At 43.2% G+C, this 16,410-nt stretch overlaps 2 protein-coding genes across 4 annotated transcripts; both read right to left on the bottom strand.

Annotated features, from left to right (window-relative positions):
• Positions 1-1,204: 1,204 nt before the first annotated feature.
• recql4 (RecQ helicase-like 4) lies at positions 1,205-9,275 on the bottom strand. Of its 2 annotated transcripts, XM_068332837.1 has the most exons (27): positions 8,928-9,275; positions 8,711-8,744; positions 8,504-8,616; positions 8,269-8,412; positions 7,141-8,169; positions 6,975-7,057; positions 6,798-6,897; positions 6,527-6,692; positions 6,275-6,385; positions 5,881-6,042; positions 5,712-5,804; positions 5,495-5,631; positions 5,289-5,372; positions 4,929-5,117; positions 4,661-4,843; positions 4,353-4,551; positions 4,086-4,279; positions 3,888-3,971; positions 3,576-3,713; positions 3,382-3,480; positions 3,092-3,305; positions 2,847-2,976; positions 2,607-2,767; positions 2,323-2,500; positions 2,070-2,223; positions 1,888-1,996; positions 1,205-1,451 (listed from the first exon to the last, which is right to left on the bottom strand). In XM_068332837.1, the coding sequence occupies exons 1-27, from the start codon at positions 9,009-9,011 to the stop codon at positions 1,330-1,332; spliced, it is 4,494 nt and encodes a 1,497-aa protein (XP_068188938.1). In that variant the 5' UTR covers positions 9,012-9,275; the 3' UTR covers positions 1,205-1,329. The 2 variants fall into 2 exon arrangements, with proteins under 2 accessions (XP_068188938.1, XP_068188939.1); XM_068332838.1 differs by lacking the exons at positions 1,205-1,451; positions 1,888-1,996 and having other exon boundaries at positions 2,088-2,223; positions 2,323-2,427.
• A 922-nt stretch (positions 9,276-10,197) lies between these two features.
• Positions 10,198-16,228, bottom strand: cndp2 (carnosine dipeptidase 2). Of its 2 annotated transcripts, none has more exons than XM_068332861.1 (12): positions 16,040-16,228; positions 15,266-15,343; positions 14,921-15,064; positions 14,581-14,743; positions 13,299-13,387; positions 12,000-12,200; positions 11,781-11,865; positions 11,497-11,657; positions 11,238-11,402; positions 10,857-10,998; positions 10,502-10,649; positions 10,198-10,404 (listed from the first exon to the last, which is right to left on the bottom strand). In XM_068332861.1, the coding sequence occupies exons 2-12, from the start codon at positions 15,323-15,325 to the stop codon at positions 10,338-10,340; spliced, it is 1,425 nt and encodes a 474-aa protein (XP_068188962.1). In that variant the 5' UTR covers positions 15,326-15,343; positions 16,040-16,228; the 3' UTR covers positions 10,198-10,337. The 2 variants fall into 2 exon arrangements, with proteins under 2 accessions (XP_068188962.1, XP_068188963.1); XM_068332862.1 differs by having other exon boundaries at positions 16,081-16,194.
• Between the last annotated feature and the right edge of the window lie 182 nt (positions 16,229-16,410).

Here is a 16,410-nt window from a genome sequence, read left to right as displayed (position 1 = left end):
ACATCCCAAACATAACCTCAGATACAAAGAACTTTCTGTCACATGGTATTCAAATACCAAGTCAATATTTACCATCAGTGAGGAACATTTCCAGAACAGACAATGAGATTAAGGTTAATGGGACAATAAAGGACGAGTATTCCCGCCTCTCTGCCTTTTTTTTTTCTTACTTCCTCATACCAGTTCAGTTGTGGGTAAAGGACTACTTTATCTGAGTGTTTGAGTCCAACTACAGCAACCGAAAACACAATGAGAGTTTTTCATCCACGCAACACAAATGAGAGTCACTTCTAAGCAGAGAGACACCAAAACAAGCTAGAAAAATAGAGGTTTTATTTGATTTCAGCCAACAAGGGAAACATCCAAATACACTTTTTAGCACAATTAAAAAACAAAAACAAAAACAGAATCATAGACTACATTATTTAACAAAGTAGAATAAAATTGAGCCGGGGGATCACTTCAAGCCAATGATCTCCTGGGTGGCCAGTTTGATGAGCTGGTTGAAGTCAAACTGGAGGTATTTCCTCCAGTAGCGTCGGTCCCGGCCGTAGGTTTGAGCAGGATAACAAGGACTGCCTGAAACAAACATCAGATGTTTACCCACAGCAGGTAATTCAAACCAGGCTCAGATCAGAACTGATGAGATGATGAAGATTTCACTTTTGTATGACATTAAATTACAGAGAAACAAGATAGTCTGTTTGGTGGAGAACATTACAGATAGAACTCTCTGCCGTATTTATTTTAGATTTTATACAAGATGAGGGAATATAAATTAAAAAAAAGAATCTATGCACAATCTGTTACCGTGGTTACTTTAATCCTATTACGCCCTCTAGAGGTCATTTTCACTTCCTAATCTGCCAGGTATACTAACAATTGTAAGCAATACTTTACATCCTATCACAAATAATTAATTATTGACGAGTCAGTTATATTAAATCCGGTTGATAGGTGTAAAAAATATAATTCTGCTTCACAAACGTCATATAACCAGATTGATTTATCTCACCTATGCCGTGTAGGATTCTAGCCACAGCTCTTCCAGAAAATTTCTCATCACTTCGGTTCGACAGGAAACTGAGTGTTTGAGTCCAACTACAGCAACCGAAAACACAATGAGAGTTTTTCATCCACGCAACACAAATGAGAGTCACTTCTAAGCAGAGAGACACCAAAACAAGCTAGAAAAATAGAGGTTTTATTTGATTTCAGCCAACAAGGGAAACATCCAAATACACTTTTTAGCACAATTAAAAAACAAAAACAAAAACAGAATCATAGACTACATTATTTAACAAAGTAGAATAAAATTGAGCCGGGGGATCACTTCAAGCCAATGATCTCCTGGGTGGCCAGTTTGATGAGCTGGTTGAAGTCAAACTGGAGGTATTTCCTCCAGTAGCGTCGGTCCCGGCCGTAGGTTTGAGCAGGATAACAAGGACTGCCTGAAACAAACATCAGATGTTTACCCACAGCAGGTAATTCAAACCAGGCTCAGATCAGAACTGATGAGATGATGAAGATTTCACTTTTGTATGACATTAAATTACAGAGAAACAAGATAGTCTGTTTGGTGGAGAACATTACAGATAGAACTCTCTGCCGTATTTATTTTAGATTTTATACAAGATGAGGGAATATAAATTAAAAAAAAGAATCTATGCACAATCTGTTACCGTGGTTACTTTAATCCTATTACGCCCTCTAGAGGTCATTTTCACTTCCTAATCTGCCAGGTATACTAACAATTGTAAGCAATACTTTACATCCTATCACAAATAATTAATTATTGACGAGTCAGTTATATTAAATCCGGTTGATAGGTGTAAAAAATATAATTCTGCTTCACAAACGTCATATAACCAGATTGATTTATCTCACCTATGCCGTGTAGGATTCTAGCCACAGCTCTTCCAGAAAATTTCTCATCACTTCGGTTCGACAGGAAACTTCTGATGTCGGCTCTGATCTGACCCTCCCAGTCTGACAGCTGCAGACGCACAACCACACATTTACGACATAAATCACGCTGAGAGTTCTGGACGCCGTCCCGCGTGTTGTACCTTATACTCATGGAGCTCGTCGGCGTCCACCGGCGCGAGAAAGCGGCTTCGCTCCCGCCTCTTGTCGAAGTATTGGGACAGAAGCCGTTTCAGCTGGAGGCTGCGGCTCTCGTCCAAATCGTCGACGCAGGCGAACACGCTCTTGAACGCAACACTGGAGTGTAAGACAGAGACAGTGACGTCACCAGGAATAACGACCTGGCGCCGAACTGATGAGGTAAAATTCTCATCTTATGTTTAGTCTTCCTCACACCTTTTGAAGGCCTTGAAGCAGGCAGTCAGCTGGTAGAGCTGCGTTCGCTCTCGGTCCTGCACTCGACGATGAAGGAATTGGCAAACTCTGTCCATCTCTTCGTCGCTGAGGTCGCCATAGGAACGGAAATAGAAGGATAAGGCGGAGAACTCGACGTGGATCCCGCTACGCCCACCAGCTGAAACCCAAACAATCCATGATTCTGTTGCGTGTTCGTCTGTGTGTTCCACGCCACACTCTGAAAAAAAGCACACACGGAGTTTCACACGCGTGCGCGTCATTACCCGAGCTCCACTGCAGCTGCCTGAGACCCCGCTTCACAAGAGGAAGCTCCCATCCCATCGTGTCCGCAACTTCCACAACGTCAAACTCCACGCCGTCGCACGTCTCCACCCGCTCGCCTGCCATCCGCCTCCTGGCCAAAACCACGGCAACCGGAGGACAGCTGTGAAAGGAAGTGAACCCGATCAGACAGTATCCACATTTACGTGTGTTTTTAGACCATCCCAGAGACCGGGTCGTACATTTTGGTGACTTTCTGGAGTTGTTTCGGTCCGTCGTAGCAGCAGATTTTACACACAGACAGCGTCGGGTGGAGAAGCTCCACGAAACGCTGAGGATGGAGCTCCAGGTAGCAGAGCAGCGTTTCAACCCCTGAAAGAAAAGTAAGAAAAAAAAGAATTTTCTGCTTTATTTTTCATACTTTATTCTTCTTTATGATGCGCAAATCAGGAGACTTTCTCCATATCTGTCTCCGGTTCCTGCTCACCTTCCTCTGTGATGTCCAGGGTCTCCACAGTTTGCTGGATGGGAATGGCTCTCTCGTGAGTGTGACACACACGCTGTCCCGGCCAATCACCGTCCTCCTCTACCTCCTCCTGGTCCCTCAGCCAATCACCAGCTCCTTCAACTTCCTTTTTATTTTCTTTTTCCTTTTCCTGTCCTTCATTTCCATTTTCCGTCGCATCAGGAAGTAGCATCTCCTTGCGTATAAAATAAGATCATGTCACACTCGTTCCATCCAGCGTTCTGCTTCCCTGTGAAGGTCAATTTTATTACCGGTTCAGTCGATGGTTCTGTATTTACTGGGTCCTGCTTCAGGCTGCTCTCATGGTCACACGTATTCATCATTTCCAGCAGCTCCATATCTCCAACCTCCTTGAAACAGAGAATTCAAAATTAACACCACTTACACCACACACACACACACACACACACACACACACACACACACACTGATAGGAGGTAGTTACCTCAATAAGTTCCTGTTGTTTCTGATGGATCTGTTTGCATTTGCACGGAGGGAAAACCTTCTGCACCAGTTTCTTGACGGTGTAGAAATCCACCGTGTCGGCATAAATGTGACGACGGAGCTCGTGGAGGTCGCCGCCCTGCACACATCAAGATGCACTAAATGCAATTAAACTTACAGGTTAGGCCTTTAAAGATGAGACAAATGCAGATATTAAGAGGGAAAAACCTACAACTAGGTGCGTATGTATTTACTGCAGATGCTTAAATCACTAGAACTGCAAAAAAAACCAGTGTTTTAGTTGGAGTTTAACCTCAGGATCCAGAAAAAGGTGGCAGTGTGCCGGTTCTCCATCTCGTCCTGCTCTTCCGATCTCCTGAACGTAGCTCTCAAAGCTCTGGAGAAAAACAGAATGTTCTTTCAGAAGGATGTCTGAAGTCGACCCTGATAGATAAATAGAATCCAGAAGCGGTTTCAGGTCGATGAAGACCGTTTGAACGTCTCCACCCACCTTGGGCATGTTGTAGTGGATGATGCCACGGACATCAGATTTATCCAGGCCCATGCCGAACGCCACGGTCGCCACCACGATCCTGAGCTCCCCACACATGAAGTTGTTCTGGACGCGGCGGCGCTCCGACGCAGACAAACCGGCGTGATACGACTCCGACTGCCATTTCAGAGGTTTGCGGATCTTCTTCCGTGCTATAAAACGGAAGTTGTTACAGCTCTACACCGGACACCTCTGATGAAGTCCTTACACCCCAACAGAACTTACCCAGCTCTTTCTTCCTCTGTCCCACAGGGTTGTTTAGCGTCGGACCGTCACTGGTGCGCTTATTTTCTTTCAACAGCACCCCCTGCAGGCAGGTTCTGAGCAGCGCCGCCACACGAACGGTCTCCTCTCTCCTGGTGCAGTAGACGATGATGGAGTCGAGACAACCAAACCTGTCCCCCTTCAACAGTGACACCAACGCCTGCAACAATAAAGACACGGAGATATCTCTGCGTTACACCACTGGGAAGTGGGATAATTCATCCAAGCATGTCGGATTAAGAGATTAAGAACCACGACACCCATCACACCTGATCTTTTTCTCTATCCATGGACACTGACAGATGCAGGTTAGGAGGCACGGCTGCAGATCGGACCGCTATGCCGTCTTGATCTGGGATGTCTAGATGTCTCGCGATATCCAGAGCAGTGGAGAGTGTGGCTGTAGCCGTGAGTCCTAGCAAGCACTGGACTCCCAAACGCTCTCGTAGTACCTTAAGAAATGGTACATATCGGACATGAGTTCACGATAGATAAAGATTAGTTAATAAATCTGCGTGAAGAGCATCAGCGACCCACCTTACAGAGTCTGAGGTAACACGGTCTGAAGTTGTGAGACCACTCTGAGACGCAATGCGCTTCATCGATACAAGCAAAAGCCACCGGGGGGAGCTCCTGAGCAGAGGGCAGACACCCCGAACTAGAACCGCCTCCACCCACCAGAGCCTCTGGAGACAGGAGCAGCACACACACCTGGCCTGACTTCACCTGCAAAGGAAGACAAGAGGAGCATTTTGAAAAGAAGATACCGACTATGTCAAAAAGAGGATCAGAGAAATGTTCTGGGGTTTTAATCGACGCTATGAAAGAGAGATTTTAAGTTAAAGCGAGAGGGTGGCTTCAGATTCTGAAGGATCGGAGTTTCTTTATTGTTGGCACCTTTTCTATGGCAGCTTCCCTCTGTTTCATTGTCATGTTGGAGTGGATACAGGCTGCTTTCAGGTTGGCAGGAAGGCCGGAAAGCTGCAGGAGAAAAATAATCACTCATGCAAAAATCAAAAAAGCTGTCAAGGTGATGGGTTATATTTCCCCTGTAACATTCATTCATGATTATCAGAATATGGGCTGAGAGAGAGGGTGGATACCTGGTCGTCCATTAGCGAGACGAGAGGTGAAACGACCAAAGTGATGGTTTTCGATCGCTGAGCATAGAGGTAGGCAGGGAGCTGATAGCAGAGCGATTTACCCATCCCTGTGGACAACACCACGAGAGTGGACAGACCTAAAGAGGAAGTGAGAAACCATCAGGTATGGAGATTAAAGATGCTCTAACAGGTCTTCTTAAACACACGCTGTACGAACCTGACAGGATCCTCATGATGGCTTCCTCTTGTCCCGGTCTGAACGACTGATAGCCAAGATCTCTAAGAGCTGCGTAAACCTCAGAGGGGGTTTCTAAACAACACAAAATGTGAATAAATGTTTGGTGTAGCTATAGACGTTCAATGTAAGGAACACAGTCAGGGTTTACCCCGGATCGTCCCGTCTTCTCTGACTTCATACAGCGGTTCCACCGGAGCCGGAGGAGCCGGGCGCTCGTAGTCCGGACGAATCACATTCAGCAAAACCTCGTCCTTGTGGTTACTGTCCACCTCCTTTTCTTGGTGCTCCTGGTCGATACCGGGAGACGCCACTGACACACACAAACACACAAAACTTTCAAATCCACCGTCTTCCACCGTGAAAGTGGAAAATATTTAGGATTGTCTCGTTTCACCCTATTTCTACATTTGATCTCTTATTTCAGTTCAAGTTTAACTTTTGGCTTTTATTGAATTAAGTTCAAAAGTTCTGAGAATATTACAGTACAGAAATAAATCTGTTCAGGAGCATAAAATATAAATGTGAAAGGCAAACAAGCCTACCCAGCGCCTCTGAACGCAGCGTCCCTGTTGCCCTGGCGACCTCCTCAAGGGTGGGCAGCTCAAAAGGCTCCGCCTCCGCAGGTGGGTCCTCAGAAACAGGAAGGGGAGGGGCTGTATACAGAGTACACCGGTGTTGTTGTTGTTGACAAATACCAACGAGTTGATATTTTTGCGTGAGACATTCTCTCCTAACTACGACCCCGATGTGTTCCTGTAAAAAGGAGCTTCTGTGTGTGAGTGTGTTTGTCCCACCTCGCCCCTTGCAGTCGATGGCCCAGTGTCCGGTCCCTCCACACTTGTAACAGGTGTCGCCCTGGCGACCGAACCCCCCTCTGAATCCGCCCCTCCTTCCCCTGCCAAAATATCCGCCGCCTCCCCCGAAGCGTTCCCCTTTCAGCTGGAACTTCTGCATGTAGAGCTGAGACGACACGTCGGGAGGGAAACAACGTCTTCAGGTTGAGGTGTCGTCACCTGTGTCTTCCTTCACCTGTGTCTTCCTTCACCTGTGTCCTCCTTCACTCACCTGTTTGCGTAGACCGACCCCTCTGAGCGCATATCCTTTCACGTGAGATTTCTTCTTGAGATTTATCTTCACAAAGTTTCCCTCCGTGCCGGGAGGGTTTCTGCACAAAGGAATGTTTTTTTTGTACGCAGGTAACAAATGAAGTTATTAACACACAGGTAAGAGGCGTGCCCTCACCTCGGTCTGACAGGCTGATAGCGATGCATCCTCTTGGCTTCAAATTCCTCCTCGATTTCTCCTAACAAGTTCTCCTGAGGAACCTTGACAGGAACAACACATCTCATTTGTATCTCATTTGCACAGAACATGAAACACACACCGACCTAAATGTGAACTAACCTACCTTTGTTACTTGTGTTGTTTCTTTCTCTTCTTTTGCCTCTCCTTCTTCGTCTACCTTCTTCTTAGCTCGTCTTTTTTTGCCCTCTTGAGCCGGTCCAGCAGTTACATCAGAACTCCCCTCTGTTTTTATAGCATACCTACTCCTCTTCTTCACTCCTCCTTCCTCTGTCTGCTCTCCTTCCGTGTTCTCTCCCTCCCTCTGCCTTTTCATCCCTCCTTTCTTTGTGCCTTTAGCTTTGTGATTAGTATCAGCAGCATCTTCTGACGCAGGAGGTGGAGTCAGTCCTCGTTCCTTCTCCTCACTTCCCTTCTTCTTCTGCTTTTCTTCCCCTCTTTGCCTTTTTTTAATTTCATTATTGCTGCTTTGAACCGCTTCATCTCTTCCTAATTCTATCGCCTCTCTTCTTGTTCCATCTGCATCCATTTCTTCTTTACCGACTCTTTCATTTTGTGTGTTTCCTTCCACTTTTTTCCTCCTTTCTGTCTCTCCTGTTTTGTCCAGGCTGATATCCTGGTTGCCTGCTCCAGGCCTCACCTCAGCCTCCATCTCTCCAAACACCTGACACCTCTCCAGCCACTTCCTGTCAATACAATTAAATCTACTGGCAGGAGAAGGCCTCCCTCCAACAGCTCCGCTTACTGTACCTCCCCTGAAACCCCCAAGAGCCTGTGGGATTTCTCTTAAACCTACATCTTCGGATGAAATTCCTACTTTACTCGGAGAAGATAATGATGAAAAGAGGACAGAGGATGGGGCTGAGGAGGAAGCTGGACTGGAAGCACCTTGATTTTGTGGTCTTTTACTAACACTACTCTTTCTACTACTATTACTAACATTTAAATTAATGCCAGCATTTGCAGGGTCACAAGACTCTGTGAGAGGTTCAAATGGTTCAAACAGATCTTCAGGCTCCACGGGGGAGGCCTTTACTCCAACAGGGGTGTTCCCTTTTGCAGTTTGTGTATCCTTTAAAGAGTTCAGAGGCAATCGACCGGGAAGACTTGACTTCTTCAGGGAGACAGGTCTTTCCTTGAATAACAGAAATTACAGAATGACATTAGCCCTAAAATCAACTAAATTGTTATTGTGGTCTGTCTGGTGTCTTCAGTGAGCTAGACTGTGCTTCACCTTGCTCAGAGCAGCCAGGTTGCTTTTCAGCTTCAGCCCGTAGTACTGAGCCGAGGCCTTGAGGCTGTCTCTGTCCTGGGACGTCAGTCGGGGAGAAGATGCCGGCTGTGCCCTGCGGTTCAGATGCGCCCCCCAAAAGTCTGACTATGTAGAAAACACACAGTCAAATCACAAAATCTACCTTGTTTTTCTATGCTTTGTTTGTCCTAAAAGTCAGATACACCAACTTGAGTACCTTTTGGGACATGTTGACCTCAGGTGTAGCTCTAGACGGGTCACCGCATCCTGCTGCATCCGTGCTGCTGTTTTCTTTAGCTAGTTTCAGACATCTATATTCTTTATACAGCTCTACAGGTAAAAGTCACAATGCATTATGTTTCAGTTATACTACAATGGACTAGATGTAAAAGTTACTCCTGTGGATATTTCACTGGTTACTCACTCCTGGTCTCCTCTGGAGCTCGATCAATGTCCTCCTGCAATTTAAACAGCAGCATTTAAGGAAAACAAGGAAATGAATTGACAGTGTGAAACAGAAAGTAGCATGACCTCTGGACAAACAGAGCCACAGAGAATCAACAACAACAACAACAACAACAACAATAGTAAATGGCATGTAATCGGTATACAGTATTATGTTGCGTTTGCGTTTAAATGACCTTTTCGGGTTTCTTCTGGTGCTTTCTGACAAACTCTTGCTCCCAGTTCTTCAGCAGACGTTTCACATCGTCATAGCGATCCATCGTGTCGTTTACTACAAAGCTAATAATCCAAAATCTACAGACTCCGCTAATGTCATTTGATTTAACAACGCGTAGCCCAGAATAACTCCTGTTGCAGCATATCGGCCAACAACTACGAAGTGTTTCTAGTTTTTAGTAACCGTGAGTAACTTATTCATACTTATTTATCCCTAATAAAGTGTTACGTGCGCAGTGTAAAACTGCCATATTGCTAAACTACATGAATTAGCTGTCTTCTACTATGTTGTTTACGATTTTTTCCCGCGCGGGACATGGTAGGCTGTGTTGCCAGATTGTTGATCTTATCCCCCGATAATTTAAAATATAGATTTTTATTTACAGTCGGACTTCATTTAGATTATTTAGAAATATTTGTTTAAAAAAAAGTTAAATTACATATACTAATAGATCAAAACAACAATCTGGGGATAATGTATTACTTGAGGGCCTAATGCGTCTGTAAAACTTTACAAAGTAGTTCCGCATGTCAGGCAACACACCCTCCACATCCAGTACAGCTTCCGCCTTCTTCTTAAAGGGACAGTCCCATCCAGAAAGCTTACGTTGAAGACAGGCCACTGTCAGAACTTCCGGGTATGCAGGGAGCGCTTCCGTGAAAGGAAACAGTACTTCTGATACCTAAAATGAGTTTTGTCCTTACTCTGCAGGTGTGTCGAAATACAGATACAAAAACCTGATAAATTGGTTTATTTGATTAATTTTTCTCAACTTTTTAAAAAAAGCATGTGGGGCCCGTTTGTGTTTGATACTTTTATTACTGTTAACACCAATTTTATATACATATTTCAGTATAAGGTACTGGCACTGCTGTCTGGTCACGGATAGGATTCTGGATTTAATTTGCCTATTTAATTTGATAAAAGGACTTCAACTATCATTGCGTCATGTTGTAAATTATCTCCCTGATATTGGGAAATTTATATTACCAGGCTTTTATCTGTAATTGCAACTAATAAATAAAACTAAGAAGTCAGTCAGTCATAGAAATCAGTCATACAAAGACTGATTACCTTGACCAAGCAAGTGCCTCTACACAGGCAACCCAAAGGGCGCCAAATTGTTAATGACATCTTGACCTTTCTTACCCTGAAAGTTCTTTACCATATACAGTAATTGTAAACTCACATTTATAATAATCAAAATTATCATCATGAAGAACCAGAGAAGAGAGTGGAAACAAGGAAACACACTTTTATTATTGGAGGCAGTGTATAGAAAACAGTAGTGGATAATGCATAATGACTACAGCCCTAAAATGCAGGAAGATTGCCGTTTATTTCACATGGTTCATGAGGACACACCACTTCAATCCAGCTGGGAAACTTCATGGAAGTATGCACCGAGCATCTTAATACCTTGAACATAGTTGATCCTAAACACAGAAAGATGAAACAGTTATTAGTCAATTTTCACCGTACAATCACAGGAATTCAAGTAACAATTAAGGACAGAGTTGGGCGCTGTTATACCTGTTGAGCTTTTCATTCTGGGAGTGAGCTCCATCATCACAGGATCCAATGGGTAGCAGCATGACATTCCGTCCTGTGGCCTCCTGGAATGTCAGGGTGACAGGGATGCTTCCGCCCTCACGGGTCAGGTCAGGGTCCACCCCGAAGACTGGCACAGGAAATAGAGAAAGATGTTCAGAACAGTTGATGTGAATACAAGAGAGGCTTTTTTAATGCTTTGAGGGTCTGTTTGTAGAAGACCAGAGGCCTCAACAGAGACAGTTTTAAACTTTTTCCCATAATTTAGGGCTTCTATGGGAGTATGTGTGTATGTGACCTGAATCATGGCCTCAATTTCTATTTTCTTATACAGTACCTGTCTTCATGGCCCTCCGACCAGCCATGTAGTGTGGGTGGTTGAAGTCAGAGACCCAGGCCTTGGCTCCATGACCCATGCTCACTTTCATTTTGTTGGGGCTTCCCATTTCAGTAAACGTCTTCTGCAGGTAATCCACAACCTTGACGACAAAAGGAAAAAATATGAGTGAAATGAAAGCATATACCTTCATGTAGTCATCTTTTTCTTCTTCTACAGATGATTGTTATTCATTCTAGGAAACTTTCTAGATTAATGTGCATTCAATCATTTCCAAAGCAAACAGATCCGTTGATTCGTTAAATTTGAGTTCATTAAATTAATATTATGAAGACTTACTTTCCTGAGACAACAACATTTATAACTTTTTTCAGTGTCTACCTGTTTCTCTACAACTTTGGGGTCCATGTCGGGGACGAGGCGGATGGAGAATTTCCCAGTGACCTTGCGGGGTATAACAGTCTTTGCTCCTGCTTCAGCAAAAGCACCCTCAATCCCATGAAGAGAGAGAGATGGGAATCTCCAGCGGTGCATCAGGATTTGCTCCTGTGAGAAAAACCCAAGTTTTGAAACCATCCTTGAGGAATTAAAATGAGTTTCTATTTTTGGGGAATGTAAACAGCAGAATTCAGTGCCTTGCCTTGGTGTCATGCAGCAGCCGGGTAGTTCCAACATCTTTGCAGTACTCCTCCAAGTCAAAGTCAATTTTCTCATACAGTACTTGCTCTTCATCAGTTAGAGCTGCCACATCCTCATACATCCCCGGAATCAAAATCTTCCCCCTTTTGTCTACCAGGGAGCCTAGTTAGAATGAGAGAAAGATTAAACCACTCCTGAAAATGTTTGAAATCCAGGCAAAATAACATTTTCCTCCACTTAAATTAGTTCCATACTATTCATTGTTCAATTATCAGCTTCTCGTACCCATAAGCGCAATTAAATCTGTCATGGCTTCGTGAACAGAGCCGCCAAACACCCCGGAGTGAAGATCTTTGTCCCCACACTCCACCTTTAAATTAAAGAAAACAGTTTAAATTTGCAACATCAAATCATAAATTACATTTACAGTATATTTTTATGGAAATGTCACATTACAAGCGATTGGAGTTGACTGCTATAAAAAGAAGTGAAAGAAGAACCTACCTCCATGAAGAAGTAGCAGATTCCTCTCAGACCGTAGGTGATGCAGGGTTTGTTTTTTCCCAGCCAATAATTGTCAGAGATGCAGACAAAGTCCACATCTTTAAAGAAGGTATCTTTACGGGCAAACACCAGATCATCCAGACCTTCAGATCCAGACTCCTCCATCCCCTCAAAGCAGAATTTGAAGTTGATGGGAAGCTCCTGCAACAAGAGGGGGACAGAAAAAAGGAAACTGTTATAAATATGGAATTATATAAATTTATCAGCATCTTGCAGACAAGTTTGAAGATTGTTAGGCTGAAAGGCCTCCTGGGAATATTGTATGTCATGTTTTCACTTCATAAAGTTTTAAGGTTGCTTCAAAACAGAGGGAAGCTGATCTAAAAGGTTTAATCATTAAATGACGACTGGATAAGACTTAGAAGGCGATTACAGTCACACAGAGACCTTTGACCACTGCTGCTGCTGACGGCTTAAAAGTAGCTCAAATTCAATGACTATATCAGCACCACACTTTAACACAGAGGTCATTGGTTCCTCAAAATAATGCAGACCTGTTTTGGAAAAAAAATCCTACTCTTTTAAATATTAAATATGTTTGGTGTCATCAAAAATACAACTGTGTTTCCAAAAATCATACTGTCAGATATAATCAGTGTATGATGCATCCAAAGCTTTGTCAATCCACTGGACATTAACAGTTCTTGAAGACTTTTCGTCTCTCATCCAAGAGACTTCTTCAGTTCTGATCATGTCCCAGATTATTAACCCTGTGGGGTGTGGTCAGTGCTTTTCACATTACAACGACCGTCGTTGAAACCCATCTGGCTCCTCAACGATTGTTGGTGGGGGTATCAAAGGGGGGTCGCTGAAATGAGAGTTTCATCTTTGTATGCTAATGAGGGTCATTAGAATGAGAGACATCGCCTGGGTCAATCTGCTGAGACAATCTTTGTGGGAGTTTTGAAAGGACATGATTGTAAATGGGAGAAAGGTGATGTCGCAGACCCCCCCCCCCATTCAGAGATGGCTTCTCCACTTTGACATGGATGGCCTCTTTCACTCCTCTCTCAAACCGTTTATCTTCCCTGTCCAAGATCTGAACATCGGTGTCCTGAAATGAGTGTCCCTCTTCCTTGAGGTGAACGTCTTCAAGAACTTTCTTAACGTCCAGTGGATTGACTTAAACAGCTTTGGATAACCATGACCTGGATAACTGAGAACCTACGCAGACAGTGTATGATGCACAAATCCTCCAACATAATCAGTGAGGCTGGTCAAGAAAAACGATTCACGTACCTGCTGGATCTTCTGGTAGGCCTCAATGCAGTTAAACCAGGCCAAGACAGGCCCCTTGTCATCAGTGGAGCCTCTCCCATAGAGCTTACCTGCAAAGGAGAAACAGGGTTTAATAAGGCCCAACTGTTATGACTTTAAGATGTCACCTTTTCATGAGGATAAAAGTGTTTTGTTGTGAGTAATGATAGCCTAAGGATTAGGACTAGTTAATTCGATAAGGCAAGATAAAGAGCCCTTAAAATATGATCAAAGGTTTACGCAAGATTTGTTTTAATTGTCTGCGCATGAAGTCAGATCATGACCTAAGCAAAAACAGAGCTGAGCAGACAGCAATGACACCACAGAAAGAGGATGTGGCACTTTGTCAGCTGACTGACAAGCTGACACACAAGACCATTTGTCAATTGGTAGCAAAGGAAAATTCCCTGTTGACAGCTAGACACGTCAAATCTTCACTGCATTTCCTGTTGAGTGCAACAGCAAATGAAGAAGCTGAAGAAGTGAGCTACGACTGTCCAATAATTCTGTTATACTTTAACAACAGTAAGATATTAACACAACTGTGAAAGTTCATTTAAAAGGCAAAACTTTTGTCGTTACGCAAGATATTGATTAAACAGAATGTGCTGATTTACATTGTGAGGAGCTGATTGTGTGACATGTCTTCAACTTGACCTGTGAGGTTTGCAGATAAGACATGATTAAGAGCACGCCTCTGAAATGTGAGCTAGCTGCTCTGGACTTTGTAAAGAAGTAGCAGAATGTGATGCGATCACAAGCTGATAATTAAAGGTCAGAGTGCATTTAAACGAGATATTACTTTGTGATTACTAGTAATGATCAAGCAAGTCCTGTGTAAAAGTTTGATGAGTAGTTATTAATAAATTACAAAGTGTATATCCAGGCTTTTAAACCATGGCTTGAAAATCCACTTACATAGTATGTTTGTTTTGTAGCCTTGTTCAATTTAAATTAAACTACACTTTGTTTAAACTGTGTCCTGTTTCTGCCCTCAGGTCTCATCTGTTTGTATATTTCTGTGAAATTCGATGCCGTAACTTTGTCAAACTAAAATACACGGTGGTGTTATTAACAGATCGTGTCAAATAGAAACAGAAAGTTTAAAGTTACCGGCATCACCAGTTATTTCCAGTGAACCACAGCCTAACAGCATTCCAGACTATTTCAATGGCCTGTGAATATACCTGATTTGCTTTCAGGCACCACACTTGTCAGAACTGGTAAATGTGACCAATAGACACTAAACCTGCTCTGCACTCACCATCTTTCTCTACCAGAGTGAAAGGTTCAGTATCCCAGCCATCATCAATGTTGGCTGGTTGAACATCAAGGTGTCCATAGATGCACACAGTCTTCTTGCCTGGATCCGACCCCAAACGACCGAGGATGATGGGTGGAAGGGGGATCTCCTCTCCCGAGGCAAGCTACACGCTCCAAAAAATATTTTATTAATTTTAGACAAGCTTCATGTTTACTATCAACAATTGTTCCCCTATTATTATAAACTAAATTAAACACAGTGTTTTCACAGGAAAAACAGTGAAAGACAATGCAAATTTTGAGAAAATGCAATATCAACACTCTTACACACACTCCCTCACCTTCTGTTTACCAACATCGACCATTTCCACCGTTCCCCCGAGCTTCTCAATGTCCTTGGCTGCCATCTCCATCATCCTCTTGATCTCTCCACGCTTCTCCGGCCAAGCAGACACACTCTGGACTGAAACCCAGTCTGACAGGCGCTAGGGGGAAAAACAAGGAAAGGAATGTTTATGCTGTACAAAAAAAATAAGAAGAACAGGCGTTACAAAGCAAGTCTTGGTTTGAAACGGTTTGAGTCAGAGTATACCCTGGGGGCTCAATAAAGTTTTGTAACAGCTACCTAACTCAGAGTGAATTTTCTAACAACGCCGTTTACTATTATTGGATCAAAACAAACTTACCTGCACGTACAGATCCTGGTGTTCGTCCACATACTTGAAAAGTTCTGGGAGATGAGCCATCTTTGCCGTTATCAGGAGCTGCAGGTTGAACAGACTGTATCAAATCAGAGACTGCTCTGCTCTTATAAGTGGACTGAAGCCACGCCCTCCTGCAAACCAGCTGACTACAGTTGTTTTTACCTCTCAGGTATCCTCAGGTATCTGTGCATGCCAATGATAGAGGTAATAACCACATGTTTAAAACTAAACATGCAGTTTAGCTTTGAAATCTGATGTCATTAAAATAGATAAGTACCTTCCAATCTATCTGACATCACTTAAAAAGTAGCTTACTGAACATTTATAGAAATGCGGACATGTTATTATCATAATAATATTATAGTAATTACAATTATTTGTACAGCACTGATTAAAACCGACATTATATACCTTGCGCAATCACATTTCTAAAAATAATGTGTGTGTGTGTGTGTGTGTGTGTGTGTGTGTGTACACAGTGAGCTATCAAACAGATCAGAATATTAATGAACAAAAACAAAGCGAAAATCCGACATGAATCATCAAATACATAAAATATAAAAACTGGATTCTAACCAGGATCAAAACTCATATATAGCATTAAATTGTTACTCTAACAACGATGATTTATAATCATAAATTATGGCTAAAATCGATGTCCAAAAGTAGCAATAATAACCCTTAGCAGACATGCTAATTCCTGAAATTAATTTCAAACTGGTAAAACTAGCTACCGGTACAGTTTGGATTACTCACGTTGTTTTTATTGTCTTACAGCTGCATAAGACCTGTCTCACCGGTAACGGGTCCTTTATCCGGTAACGGCCAACCGGAATCGTAATAACAGGTTATCCGTGAAGTGTGGCTGGCCCCACAGCAGCTCAGAGATGTCTGTCCACACAAACACTGCCGGTGAAAATGTGGCGAGTTTATAAGGGGCGCAAAGCATTGTGGGTCGGCAGCAAACGCCTCGTCATGTTCATTCAAGTGTTCCAGAGACAGGATCCGGGCGAGAGGCGTGCTCCGAGGCATACGTGTCTTAAAAAAAAATTTAAATAAAAAATATATAAAAGCTCTACAACTTGTAGAATTCAAAAGAGGAACACAAAAAAAAAGGATTACAAGTA

The sequence above is a fragment of the Antennarius striatus genome, chromosome 14 (assembly GCF_040054535.1).
Source record: "Antennarius striatus isolate MH-2024 chromosome 14, ASM4005453v1, whole genome shotgun sequence".
Taxonomy (NCBI): domain Eukaryota; kingdom Metazoa; phylum Chordata; class Actinopteri; order Lophiiformes; family Antennariidae; genus Antennarius; species Antennarius striatus.
Note: the sequence above shows the minus strand (reverse complement) of the source record. Positions and strands in the feature narration are given on the sequence as shown.